General features: G+C 49.1%; 1 protein-coding gene across 6 annotated transcripts in view; it reads left to right on the top strand.

The window, feature by feature from the left end:
• The window catches only part of DOCK10 (dedicator of cytokinesis 10), a 401,433-nt gene that overhangs the window by 373,964 nt on the left and 14,049 nt on the right, over positions 1-13,420 (top strand). For all 6 annotated transcript variants that reach the window (XM_073674692.1, XM_073674690.1, XM_073674693.1 and 3 more), the window contains 3 exons: positions 2,561-2,707; positions 4,751-4,961; positions 11,911-12,101. In XM_073674692.1, coding sequence (XP_073530793.1) covers positions 2,561-2,707; positions 4,751-4,961; positions 11,911-12,101 — 549 coding nt within the window. The remainder of the gene's footprint in view (positions 1-2,560; positions 2,708-4,750; positions 4,962-11,910; positions 12,102-13,420) is intronic.

Raw genomic sequence — 13,420 nt, 5'->3', positions numbered from 1 at the left:
GCTGCGGGGCTCCGCCATCAAGTGGTAGTGGCCTCCGCGGTGTACTGCAGATCCGCCTCCCATTCAATACGGATAGGGCATCAATGTAACAGTAGTGGACAACACCTTTAAGCTGCTTCCATTATAGTCTATGGGTCATAGATTACCCTGTTGGGCAATCATCACTGGCATCCGTCACGTTACGGCCATTATGGCTTTATCTTTAATACATACTTGATGAAAAGCTGTTGAAAATATCCTGACAGATCCTTCTATTGTAGGTCTGTGACAGATGCCATACGGTAGCATCGGCCACCTATTGGCTTCCATGTTAAAAGTGTACACATTTAACCTATACATTAATCACTGGATTCTGTTGGATGTAGAAGTGTAATCTATTACACTCTTCCATAGTTTTTTTTCCCCTATAGTAGTGACAGGCTGAAGGACACATAACAGAGCGCTATGGACACGTTTGGCTTGTACATTGGGGGCTTTCCATGGGTACATGCTGAATGTTATACAAACCAAATGTGAACATACAACATTAGGATTCATTACCTAACTGAAGCCAAATAGCTATTAGAAACACCACTGAGGTCTATGGCGGGTTAACAGATATGTTTTAAGCGTTATTTTCTGGAAATGGCAGAACAGATTACCATAGAAGCATATAAGAATATACCACATGTACATGTAATAGTATAAAACACAGAGAAATGAAGCAGGTAAAGACTGCAGAAAGATGAAGCAACTTATGACATTGGCCCTCTGGTCCCACACAGAATTATCAAATCACAAGAAACTGTGAAATACTGACTTTATTCACATTCACCCACGTTGAAACGTTTCATGTATGGGAGATACATAAAGACTCCAGGAGTGCTGTCATTCTGATTTGAACAAGTTAGGGACATTTCCAGAGGATATAGCACTGTATATCTAGTGTGCTGCGGTCACAGTTTGGATAAAGTTTGTGAAACTAAACTTTAATGTTGGTCATCCCCGCTGATATTGGTGGCAATAATCTAGTATGTATGGGGGCACCCTGACTCTTTACTGACTCATGGCAACGGGAGAAATAGGGGTCGGCCAGTTTGAACTGACTCTTTTATTTTTGGGGCAATAAGCCGCTGTCAGAGCTTTCTCCACTTTTCTCCTTGAAAACACATGAACGTTCTTCCAAGAGATCTACATCTATCACGTGTGTATTTCCAGCTTGAGGCTTTGGGCACATGTATGTATATATAGCTGTATTTTCTGTTCAGCAACCAAGCTCTGAACTGTACAGCCATATGTCTCTGTTATTGTTTCATACAGACATACAGATTTTTGTATAAATTTAATAAAACAATAATTATGGCATGTTTCATCAGATGCCATATATCTGTAAATGTGTGCATAGGGCCTAGCTCACTAATGGTGTAATGCAGTAGGATACCATAGGAATCTGTTATTTATCAGTATCACTAGGAAATCTCATACAGTGGCGTTGCCCAAGTAGTGGTCCTTTAAACAAGTAGACCCCACTACTGAATAATGTAAACACCCTATTGAATAGATTGGGGGATGTAGACAGATAAACTTGTGCTGATATGTCTTCTTAGGCCATATGTTTAAAGGGAACCTGTCAGCTGATTCGTGCTGCCCATGAACTGACTGCACAATTTCAGCCAGGTATATTTTTCTTTCAAAAGCTCCAGCGTTTCAGAGAAGATATAGTTTGACAATTCGGGAACCATAGCAAGAGATGAGACTAGTCCAACTCCATCGTGGCCGGCTTCTCTCCGCACTGCTCTAGTTTATTGGCAGGCCTCTTGATGTGTGTACATAGGGAGAGAGCTGTCAATCACCTGGAACAGTGCTGGACTATTCTAGTCCATGGTCCCTGGCCAGATCTTCAAGCTGTTTTTTCTCTTTAGAGAAAAACATACCTGTTGCAGTCGTGCAACCAGTCTGATTCCTACTGCCTGTGGTTTGGGCATCTTGAATCAGCTAACAGCTCCCCTTTGGTTGCTGATTTTTGGATTTTGGCTACTGGCTGCAGTTCTTATAGCCAAGCCCTTGAGATATTTCTTCAAATATAATTGATGCCGATGCATAAGTATGAAAAATATATTCTACTATTCTTAATTAGTATTAGAGAACTGAGTCTCCAAAATGCACTAAATAGGGTTCTATGAGACGGCCCATCAGTAATACAGCGATGTTACCTGGTATAGGTGCCCAACTTCACCCAGAGATCGTACAGGACACCGTGGACCCATGTCACTTTAACTTCTTAGATATTGAGGAAATTGGGAGAGTTGTGTGTTATTGTTACTTAAAACTAAAGCCCAACTAAACCGTGTCTGCGTTTTTACAAGAATTGAGCGATGCAGCTACTCATCACAAGCACGAATCCTCATCATCCATTAATAATTCTGTTTCTAATGCATCAAAGATTCTGCTTGCACATGTGTACTGGCTGTAGGGTGCGTGATAACCTCATTGAAGTGACTAACTGGAAGTCGCAGCTTTGGGGAATGAATCCCAAAGTACTTCCCTGTAAACTTGAAATATACTGATCATCTCTTTTCAGGGTTTCTTTGAAGAAGAGGAAGGAAAAGAATATATCTACAAGGAGCCCAAATTAACAGGGCTGTCAGAAATATCACAGAGGCTGCTCAAGTTGTATAGTGATAAGTTTGGAGCAGAAAACGTGAAGATCATTCAAGATTCCAACAAGGTAGGTGATGTGTACGAGGGTGAGGATATGGATATCGTTATCCTCCATAGTCCTGTCCTGGTGGTCCGAAAACTGGAAAATTTGTAATACATCTCCATGGATCCATAGTATTGCAGTTGTACGAATGGGTATACTGGGGATGTAATATAAGCATGGACTTGAAATGTATGTTAAAGCTGTACTGTATAAGGCTATGTTCACACTCATTTTTTTTCTGCAGCCAAAACCTGCTCTCTTGGCAGTAAAAACGCTGTGTTCAAATCACCTGTTTTTCAGCCTCCTCGTGTCACTTTTTGCAGTGTTTTCACTGCCTTTTTCATCCACTTTTGCAGTGTTTATAGTGCGGCAATTCATGTGTGCATTGTCCACAGTACATGTTTATTAAAGTTACATTTATTCAACAAAAACAGGGAAATATGCAACGAAAAACGCTGTTGCTTTTTTGCAGTGCTTTTCACTTTCTCATTGCTTTCTATGCGGTGAAAAAGAGCTGCAAAAATGCTGAAAGAATTGACATTCTGCAGAGTTAAAAAGAGCATGCATGAGATTTCTGAAAACTCGTAGCTTTTGCTGGTACTGTAAAAAGGCGCTTTTAATTTGCTTAAAAAATGCAGCAGAAAAGCCCTCTGCATGTGAACATAGCCTGAGGCTGTTACCACGATAATCTTTTGGTGAGTTTTTGCGTTGCGTATTTTCAAAAAAATGCAAATGCGGAAATAGTGCAGAAAATCTGCAACATCAAAAGCTCATTGTGGGAACGAAGCCTTAAGCAGTAAAGGAGTTGTCACTGACACTGGAAGTGCGAGACCTCTTTCTAGATTTAACAGAGATAGTGCTGATATATCTCACTGTAAAACCTATATGTATGGGGGCAGCCCAAGGGTCCCCTTCCATCTAACACCTTAAATTAAAACCCAGTTGTCTCCTGTGAGATAAGCAGTGTCAGCTGAGTCTGGTAGCTTCTTACCTCCAGGTCCAGTTCTTTACTTTCCGCCATCCATTGTTAAAATCACACATGACACAACTATAATCATTGAGAATATTTGTGCTAAAAGACAAACTGTGACAATTATGTTTTCCTATATTTTTACTATACTTCCACAATAGTTTTTTTGGATTCTCAGCAAGATTTTGCTTTCTGCTAGGACTAAAGCCCCCGTCTCACATAGCGATATCGCTAGCGAGATCGCTGCTGTGTCACGGTTTTGGTGACTCACCAGCGACCTCACCAGCGATGTATCTATGTGTGACACTTTGCAACGATCAGGCCCCTGCTGTGAGGTCGCTGATCGTTGCAAAGTGTCCTGGACCATTTTTTGGTCGTTGGCCTCCCGCTGGCCAGCACACATCGCTGTGTGTGACCAGCGGGACCAACGATCTGGCTGGTAACTATGGTAAACATCGGGTTACTAGGGGCACGCGCGCACTTAGTAACCCGCTGTTTACCATGGATACCACTCTGCTACGGTGCGCGGAGGCTCCCGCGCACCGTAGCAGAGTGGTATCCATGGTAAACAGCGGGTTACTAGGGGCACACGCGCACTTAGTAACCCGATGTTTACCATAGTTACCAGCCTGCTCCTGCTTGCAGCAGGCTGGTAACGGGAGCAGGACATCGTGGAACGATTCTTTCCCCTGATCGCTGGTGAGCCTGCCTGTTTGACAGCTCACCAGCGATGTATTAGCGATGCAGCAACGATCCCTGACAGGTCGTATCGTTGTCGGGATCGCTGCTGCATCGCTTAGTGTGACGGGACCTTTAGTGCTGAATTCTGCTGCCCCCCTCCACTTTGCCTCTATCAGCTCAGATAACATGTATAGTGATGGGGATAGCCTAGATGATAAGCCATTTTAATCTCGTACTTATCCAATGTATATGCCGTGGAAATCTTATTTTCATCGAATAGCAGAACATTATAAGAAGTGTTATCTGGGCGCATACATCAGCTGTAAGACTTGTAAAATGGGACACATTATGGACTAAACTGGAATACTTTGTTAACACCTCACCTTTTCTACAAGTATTCCTTAATGTTTATTTAGGTGAATCCTAAGGATCTGGATCCCAAATTTGCCTACTTCCAAGTAACATATGTCACGCCTTACTTTGATGAGAAAGAGCTTGAAGACAGAAAAACTGATTTTGAGAGACACCACAATATAAGCAGATTTGTATTTGAGACTCCATTCACCTTGTCAGGGAAGAAACATGGTGGAGTGGAGGAACAATGCAAGAGGCGCACCGTACTGACCAGTAAGTGACTACTGTCCATCCTGGTATGCATGGCACCCCCATCCTTGTATGCATGGCACCCCCATCCTGGTATGCATGGCAGCCCCATCCCCATCCTGGTATGAATGGCACCACCGATCTCCATCCTTGTATGCATGGCACCCCCATCCTGGTATGCATCACACGCCCATCCTGGTATGCATCACACGCCCATCCTGGTATGAATGGCACCCCCATCCCCAGCCTGGAGTGTATGGCACCCCCATCCCTATCCTGGTGTGCAAGTTATTCCCATCCTGGTATGCATGGCACCCCCATCCTGGCATGCATGGCACCCCCATCCTGGCATGCATGGCACCCCATCCCCATCTTGGTATGCATGGCCCCCATCCCCATCCTGGTATGCATGGCACCCCCATCCTGGTATGCATGGCACTCCCATTTTGGTATCTATGGCACCCCCATCCCCACCCTGGTACGCATGGCACCCCAATTTCCATCCTGGTCTGCAAGGCACCCCCATCCTGGTATGCAAGGCACCCCTATCCTGGTATGTATGGCACCCCCATCCTGGTATGCATGGCACCCCTCTTCCCCATCCTGGTATGCATGGCACCCCCATCCCCATCCGGTATGCATGGCACCCCCATCCCCATCCTAGCATGCATGGCACCCCTATCCCCATCCTGGTATGCATGGCACCCCCATCCCCATCCTGGCATGTATGGCACACCTATCACGCTACACACATAAAAAATAAAGGATTCTACTCGCCTTCCTTCCCTCTGATCCAGCGCTGTGTCCTGTTTTGCTTCCAGCAGCTGATCTCACTGCCATGCGCCCTCACACACTGAGGTCAGCTGCCGGAATATTCACTACTCCCCACGCCCATAGTCCATGCAGTGAACATTCATTCTCCTTAATAGCACTGTACTGTTAGGGGAGCGTCTTATAGTCTGGATGTACGGTCCAGCTGTGGATGGTTTGGGGTGTGGGGGGGAGCGGCAGTGGCAGATGAGCGGGGCACAGGAGACAGGAGACGCCTACTGTGGCTAATACTGTGCCCGCTGTTAAAGAAAATAAATTTTCACTGCTCCCCATTCCCATCAGCATGTGGAGTAGTGAATATTAATAGCATTCAAACTGTAAGCACAGCCGCCGCTCCTGCATTGGCTAGGCGATCATGTGTGCCCTCTATTAAAGAGAATGAATATTCACTACTCCCCACTCCCATAGGAGTAGACAGTGTAAAAAGCGCCAGATTTACATTATTACAGTGGCCTAAGCTGGTTGGTAATTTGCCTGACCAGTCTGTCTACACCAGTTAGTTGGCTTACTTTAGGACAGAAATTTGCCCCAAAGTTTTGAAGCATTTTTTTGCACACAGTATTCCATGTTAGGCCACACTCTTTTACACAAAGTCAGATCCTCTTGTCAGAGACAAACCACAGAACGTGTCTAAAACACAAAAATCAATGTGGTGCAAGCCATGTAAACACATAATACGCCATGTAAATTTTTGTGGTACTTATAACCTAGCCAATCTCACCAAGTCTGTTTAAACATATTTGCACCTCCAATAGGACACTGTATCTTAGCTGCTGATAATGCTGTTCCAGGCGATGATGGGCACTATCCTGTACAACAGGATACAATAATTGAATCAGTGTGTAAGTGTAGCACCCTGAGGATTCGGCTGCTACAGGGGTATTGCACCTCAACCCAGAGGTGTGATATTCCACTCCCGGGTAAGGATGGAGTGTGGGACTGAGCCCAGAAAGCTGCATGCACTACACACATCCCATTTCCGAGGAACAGACCAACGGTACTCCCACTTAGAAATGTGCAGGTACGACCGAGTCTGTTCCTGGCTGGAGTGGGAGGGGGGTGGTACATCCCAAGTAGTGTAGGGGCAGATAGGGGGAGCAGCCTGGGTAAAGATAGGAGCTCATTGGGTGCTGGTCACCTGAGCTCACACATAGAGGGAGTATTTAAGGTGGGCACCATCTAAGATCAGGGTCAGTCAGTCTTTGCAGAGGAGTCAGTTTGCCACAGTCGGTCAGTCTGTGAGGAGTCAGTCAGCCTTTTGCAGAGAAGCCAGAGGAAGAGGAGCAGAGCAGCCCCAGGCCCAGAGAGAGTGAGAGAGGAGAGTCAGAAGGACCCAGAGAAAACAAGCAGGAACTCTGAGAACCCATATACAAACCTAGGGTGAAGAGTTGGCAAAAGGGTACCGGATCCCAAACTGGTGGGGGCTCAAGCACACCTCAGCCAGAGACCGGAGGCCGTGGGCAGGATCTGCCACGGCCACCCACCACATCCACCCTGAAGGCAAACCACGTGTAGGGTCAGGGAACCCAAGGCCAAGGGTTTCCCAACAGAAGGCCCGAGGGAGCTGGACCTAGGTGGATCCCTGGTGGGGACGGCCAGAAGACAGGACAGGAAGGAGGGCTCAGGGTCACGCTCCGGACTTGCTTGGGGGTTGGCTGAATCCAGGACCTGGTGGACGCAGCACGGCTCGGGTGGTCACTTGAAGCTGGAGTGACCGGAACATCAGCAGTAAGTAAATATCCTAAACTGCACAACCCGACTCTGTCTTTAATTACCATCTGTGCTGCACCACCACAACCCCCATCCTCTGCACCTGACCCCCTGAGGCTATACCCCACCCGTTGGGGGTTATACTATCAAAAGCTGCACCAACACCATCAGCCTCAGCGGACCCTGCTGCAGCGGCGGCCGTAGTGACCGCAATACAACGGGTGGCGTAGTCGACATAAAGAACTTTATAACATCTGTAGGACTGCCACACACACTGAGTTTGACACCCTGGGCACGGACCGGGTCACAGCCACTCGGAGACTACAACCCCCATCTGATCCGGCTCCGGGTATTCCCCTAAAGAATATGGACCAGGGGGTGCGTCAACTTTGGCGTAGTCGGCAGGATCACGTGCCCGCAACAACCGGGTACTGCGTGCCTGAAGAAAAGAACGAGTTTACCTCAAAAAGAAGTCTCCCGCCGGTTCCGGAGGGTCCCCGCCATCGGACTCCATCACAGATCGATTCCCGCCGGTTGTCCGCCATTAACAGCTTTTTCCCGCCATCCATGGAGTTTCCCGCCACTGGGAGATGATTCCCGCCATTTCCAAAGGTTTCCCGCCTTGGAAGAGCGGACGCCATTATGGGCGTGCCAGAGGGTGGCAAGAGGCCACCTCCCATCGTGGGCCAGGACCGAAAATGGCGCCAAAAGTGGAAACCGCCCCCACCAACAGAGACTGTGATGCTAGAGGTGTCTGTCAGCGTGAAAGAACTGCCCCTGGAGCTGACAATCACCAAGTGGCCCCGGGACCGCCCTCGAAGTGGGAGGACTGAGAAGAAGAGAGCAAAGATGGGTGTCGCCTGGAGCAGTCTGGAGAGAGCGCACCCGGAGACAAGAAGCCTAGAGCTGAGTCCAGAAGAAGCTTACCCGGAGATGGGAGAATAGCAGAGCAGCACCGGCCCGCTGGCCAGGAGCCTGCTGGAGACAACAGAAGGAGAGCAGAGCAGCACCGACCCGTTGGTCAGGAGCCTGCTAGAAGCAACGACCCCACTAGGCCTAGTGGAGGTCTTGGCACAGCTCCCCCGAGATCGGGAGTGTGCACAGACCGCGCTGGAGGGCCTCGCACGGAGGATGGCCCGGGTGCAACGAGAGACGTTGGCGGAGTGGAGCCGAGAGATGGCCCAGCGGACCGAGACTCGTCAGCGGAGCACGCCACCCGAGACGAGGAGACAGACCGCCTCTGAGGATGGCGCAGGAGGACTGAAGGCCGGAGACGGCGCCGAGAAGGGAGCCGAACGAAAGGAGGCAGGTAAAGGGGACGTCTCTACCCCAAACCGGGAAACCGCGCACCTGCCCCAGCTCCCCGTCGCAGAGCCCGAAGTACCCCCTGCCGTGCCCGTAACCGCAACGTCACCGCCACAGACTAGGCCTCAACCGGAAGCCGCAGCCGCGACCCCTGTGACGTCACACGCCTCGACCCCGAGCGTGACCAAGCAGGAAGTACCACCAGCCTGGTCGCAAGGCCTAGTACCCCCGGGCGCCGCAATACCAACAGCGCCCCCTACCTCCACGGAGCCACCGGCCTGGTCGCAGGGCCAAGTAGCCCAGGGCGCCGCCGTCCTTACGGTGCCCTTCACTTTCCAGGTGCCCCAGGCCTGGCCGCAAGGCCTGGGCAACCCGGGCGCCACCACCACCGCGCCCATAAAACCAAGAGTGCCGCATCTGGGAGAAGATCTGTTTGCCCAACATACGTGCCCGGATGGGCAGCCCTTTATTTGGCCACCGGAGTTTCACCATCCCCGACTCCGGAAAGGGAGACCCCTAGACGAACCCCTGATTCCGGTTCCGAAGCCTGTAAAGAGGACCTCGCCCCCGCTAGAGGAGGCACAGTTTGAGTGGGACCCCACCGGAGAAGACCTCATGGGGTTCACTCAGGAGACCCGGGCAGCCGCAGCGGAGCGTGCAGAGTGCTGCCGCCAGCAGCTCGAGGTCTTTGAGAGGGAGCGGAGAGAGAGGCGGGTCCGGGAACAACAAGCCCAGATAAGGAGCGCGGAGCAGAAGAGCCGGGCCAGGAGGAGTCCCCGTGCAGCCCATGGTCCCCCTTCCACCGGGACTGTGATCAAGTTTAATATGCAGCACGGGTGGGGCTTCATCCGAGATCACCGCACCCCAGGCGACGTCTTCGTGACCAGGAGAGACGTTGAGTCCCACCTACCGGAGGGACACAGAGGTCGTGACCTGTATATAGGGGACGAGGTCACCTTCACCCGGCACAAGTGTGCCAAAGGACCCTACGCCCTCCATGTGCATCGCCTGACGGAGGAAGAGCTGCGGTGTGAGGAGGAAGAACAAGAGGACCCGGACGGGTCTGAAGCTAAAGGTAACCACAAAGAAAGAGCAGGAGGACGTCGTCGTTGAGTACGGCAGAGTAGAAGCTGTATATAGTTACCCGTAGGGGTACCAAAGAAACTGTTGCTGATAATATAGTCCCTGTTGGGACCAGCAAGTGTGAACTGTTTACCCGTTTATCCCTTAAATCCCACTGACCGAGGACTGAGAGCGGTCATTCCTCCCTAATACCTGGCCGAGGACTGAGAGCGGCCATATCCCTTGTAAATAGTTGCGCGTCCTAAAGCGCCCCTACTGGTTTTATAGGAAAGCCACGAGTTCCAAAGACTGTCGCACTTTACCCGGTCACACGTTGCACAGTGACCGGAGGAGGAGCCAGAGGCGACGAGAATGTTATTAATATGAAAAGTTTTATGATGATGCTGATATATATATGATATTTTATATGTTTTTATTATGTTGTTTATATGAAAAAAAAAAGTATGTTTGTGGATGTTTTATATCTTACAGCCCGAGGACGTGCTGTGATTTACCAGGGGGGAATGTAGCACCCTGAGGATTCGGCTGCTACAGGGGTATTGCACCTCAACCCAGAGGTGTGATATTCCACTCCCGGGTAAGGATGGAGTGTGGGACTGAGCCCAGAAAGCTGCATGCACTACACACATCCCATTTCCGAGGAACAGACCAACGGTACTCCCACTTAGAAATGTGCAGGTACGACCGAGTCTGTTCCTGGCTGGAGTGGGAGGGGGGTGGTACATCCCAAGTAGTGTAGGGGCAGATAGGGGAGCAGCCTGGGTAAAGATAGGAGCTCATTGGGTGCTGGTCACCTGAGCTCACACATAGAGGGAGTATTTAAGGTGGGCACCATCTAAGATCAGGGTCAGTCAGTCTTTGCAGAGGAGTCAGTTTGCCACAGTCGGTCAGTCTGTGAGGAGTCAGTCAGCCTTTTGCAGAGAAGCCAGAGGAAGAGGAGCAGAGCAGCCCCAGGCCCAGAGAGAGTGAGAGAGGAGAGTCAGAAGGACCCAGAGAAAACAAGCAGGAACTCTGAGAACCCATATACAAACCTAGGGTGAAGAGTTGGCAAAAGGGTACCGGATCCCAAACTGGTGGGGGCTCAAGCACACCTCAGCCAGAGACCGGAGGCCGTGGGCAGGATTTGCCACGGCCACCCACCACATCCACCCTGAAGGCAAACCACGTGTAGGGTCAGGGAACCCAAGGCCAAGGGTTTCCCAACAGAAGGCCCGAGGGAGCTGGACCTAGGTGGATCCCTGGTGGGGACGGCCAGAAGACAGGACAGGAAGGAGGGCTCAGGGTCACGCTCCGGACTTGCTTGGGGGTTGGCTGAATCCAGGACCTGGTGGACGCAGCACGGCTCGGGTGGTCACTTGAAGCTGGAGTGACCGGAACATCAGCAGTAAGTAAATATCCTAAACTGCACAACCCGACTCTGTCTTTAATTACCATCTGTGCTGCACCACCACAACCCCCATCCTCTGCACCTGACCCCCTGAGGCTATACCCCACCCGTTGGGGGTTATACTATCAAAAGCTGCACCAACACCATCAGCCTCAGCGGACCCTGCTGCAGCGGCGGCCGTAGTGACCGCAATACAACGGGTGGCGTAGTCGACATAAAGAACTTTATAACATCTGTAGGACTGCCACACACACTGAGTTTGACACCCTGGGCACGGACCGGGTCACAGCCACTCGGAGACTACAACCCCCATCTGATCCGGCTCCGGGTATTCCCCTAAAGAATATGGACCAGGGGGTGCGTCATAAGCAACAGCAATCATCCTGAATTACAGGGAGCAAGAAGGAAATGGTGCATTCCGGAATCATATTTGTGCTCCAAGAGCGCTTGTCCCTCCTATTGCAATATTACACTAACACATCCTGATACATGTACTCTACATACATGGCCAAGCTACAAAAGCTGATTTAGCTGCTCTAATCTAGCAAAGCCATTCTTACCTACTCCCCATATGAAGAGCTAAAGTAGGAATAACATTTGGAAAAACATGGCCTATATCCTATAACCATTTCATGGACTGCTCCTTTTCTTCTGCAGCCAGCCATTCATTTCCATATGTTAAAAAAAGGATACAAGTAATCGGCCAAGCAAGCACCGAACTGAATCCCATAGAGGTTGCAATAGATGAGATGTCCAAGAAAGTCCAGGAGCTGCAGCAGCTTTGCACAATGGATGACGTGGATATGATAAGATTACAGTTGAAGCTTCAGGGGAGTGTTAGCGTCAAGGTGAGAAGTGCAAATAGCTCAAATTAAATCTGTATTTCAACATTGTTCAGCTGTTCTCTTCTGTCTGATGTTTAAAATGTCATAATTATATCTACTCCAGTTTTCCAAAATGTCACCTGGAAATGCTGCTCTTAAAGCCTTCACTGTTCAGAAATGGGCAATCTGGCTGGCTGTGTCAGTTTCATCATTCACTGTGGCCGAGGGACGCTGTGAATGAGAGCTCATCAACCCAGTGGGATCTGGAGTGTGCAGGTGTTGGACTATCAGTATTGTGAGTGACAGCCCAGCTGTCCAATCTGATGTTGGGGCGTGCTGGGCTGTCAGCATTTTGATTGACAGCCCTGCTACTCAATCTGATCTAGCCTGCAGGCATTCATCCAGGTACCTCCTGTTCTTAATTGCTAGCTACTTAGCTGGTTAGCTATGAGTAGACCATTGTCAGCTGTAGCTTTGTTTTGTTTGATGTATGCTTTGCTCTGTGTCTGATTCCCTGGTCTTGTTGCCAGACCTAGTATTTCCCATGACTTGTGTGTGTAATCCCTTTTTGCTCTTGACGATCTCTGACCTCAAGTACCTGACCCCGGACTTGGCTTAATAATAATAATAATAATAATAATAATAATAATGATTTTTATTTATATAGTGCCAACATATTACACAGAACTTTACAATTAAGCGGGGACATGTACAGACAATAAATTCAATGCAAGATAAGACAGTTTAAACAGTTACATTAGGAATAAGGTCCCTGCTCGCAAGCTTGCAATCTCCAAGGAAATGGGGGGCACAATAGGTGAAAAGTGCTTGTTATTTCAGGTCTTCTGACTATCTGTTTGTCTTATTCTCTTATCTTGATGTACCCTCCTAGCATTTGACCCCGAACTGTTACTTGACCACACCTTCGTCTTGCCCCTCTGTACTACGAGCCCTCCTGGTATCTGACCTCGGACTTCCTGACTACCCTGTCTCACGGCTTGTCCGTGAGTAGGGACTCAGACAACCTAATGATTTTGGTCATTGGTGGTCAGATTACTCAGAAATAGTTGAAGCAGGTAGCTGTATGTGTAATTAACTGACAGTATCCTTAGTTTGAGGTGAATAATATGAAAAAGTTCTCCCCCTAAATTTACATTAGAAAAATAACAATACCATTATGTGTCTTGGCTGCTTTTCCCCATCTCTGCTCATCTTACCATTACAGTGTGACTGTTATCAGAGAGGCTCCGATTCTTACATTTACCGATTTGTCCTTCCAACACATCAATTTCAAGAACTCAATGTTCACTTGCTTCCTAGTATAACCCACTCTTTAAGCTGCA

This window comes from Phyllobates terribilis, unplaced genomic scaffold, assembly GCF_046119375.1.
Source record: "Phyllobates terribilis strain yellow unplaced genomic scaffold, ASM4611937v1 Scaffold_3__8_contigs__length_932513732, whole genome shotgun sequence".
Lineage (NCBI taxonomy): Eukaryota > Metazoa > Chordata > Amphibia > Anura > Dendrobatidae > Phyllobates > Phyllobates terribilis.
This window is presented reverse-complemented; position numbering and strand designations above follow the sequence as displayed.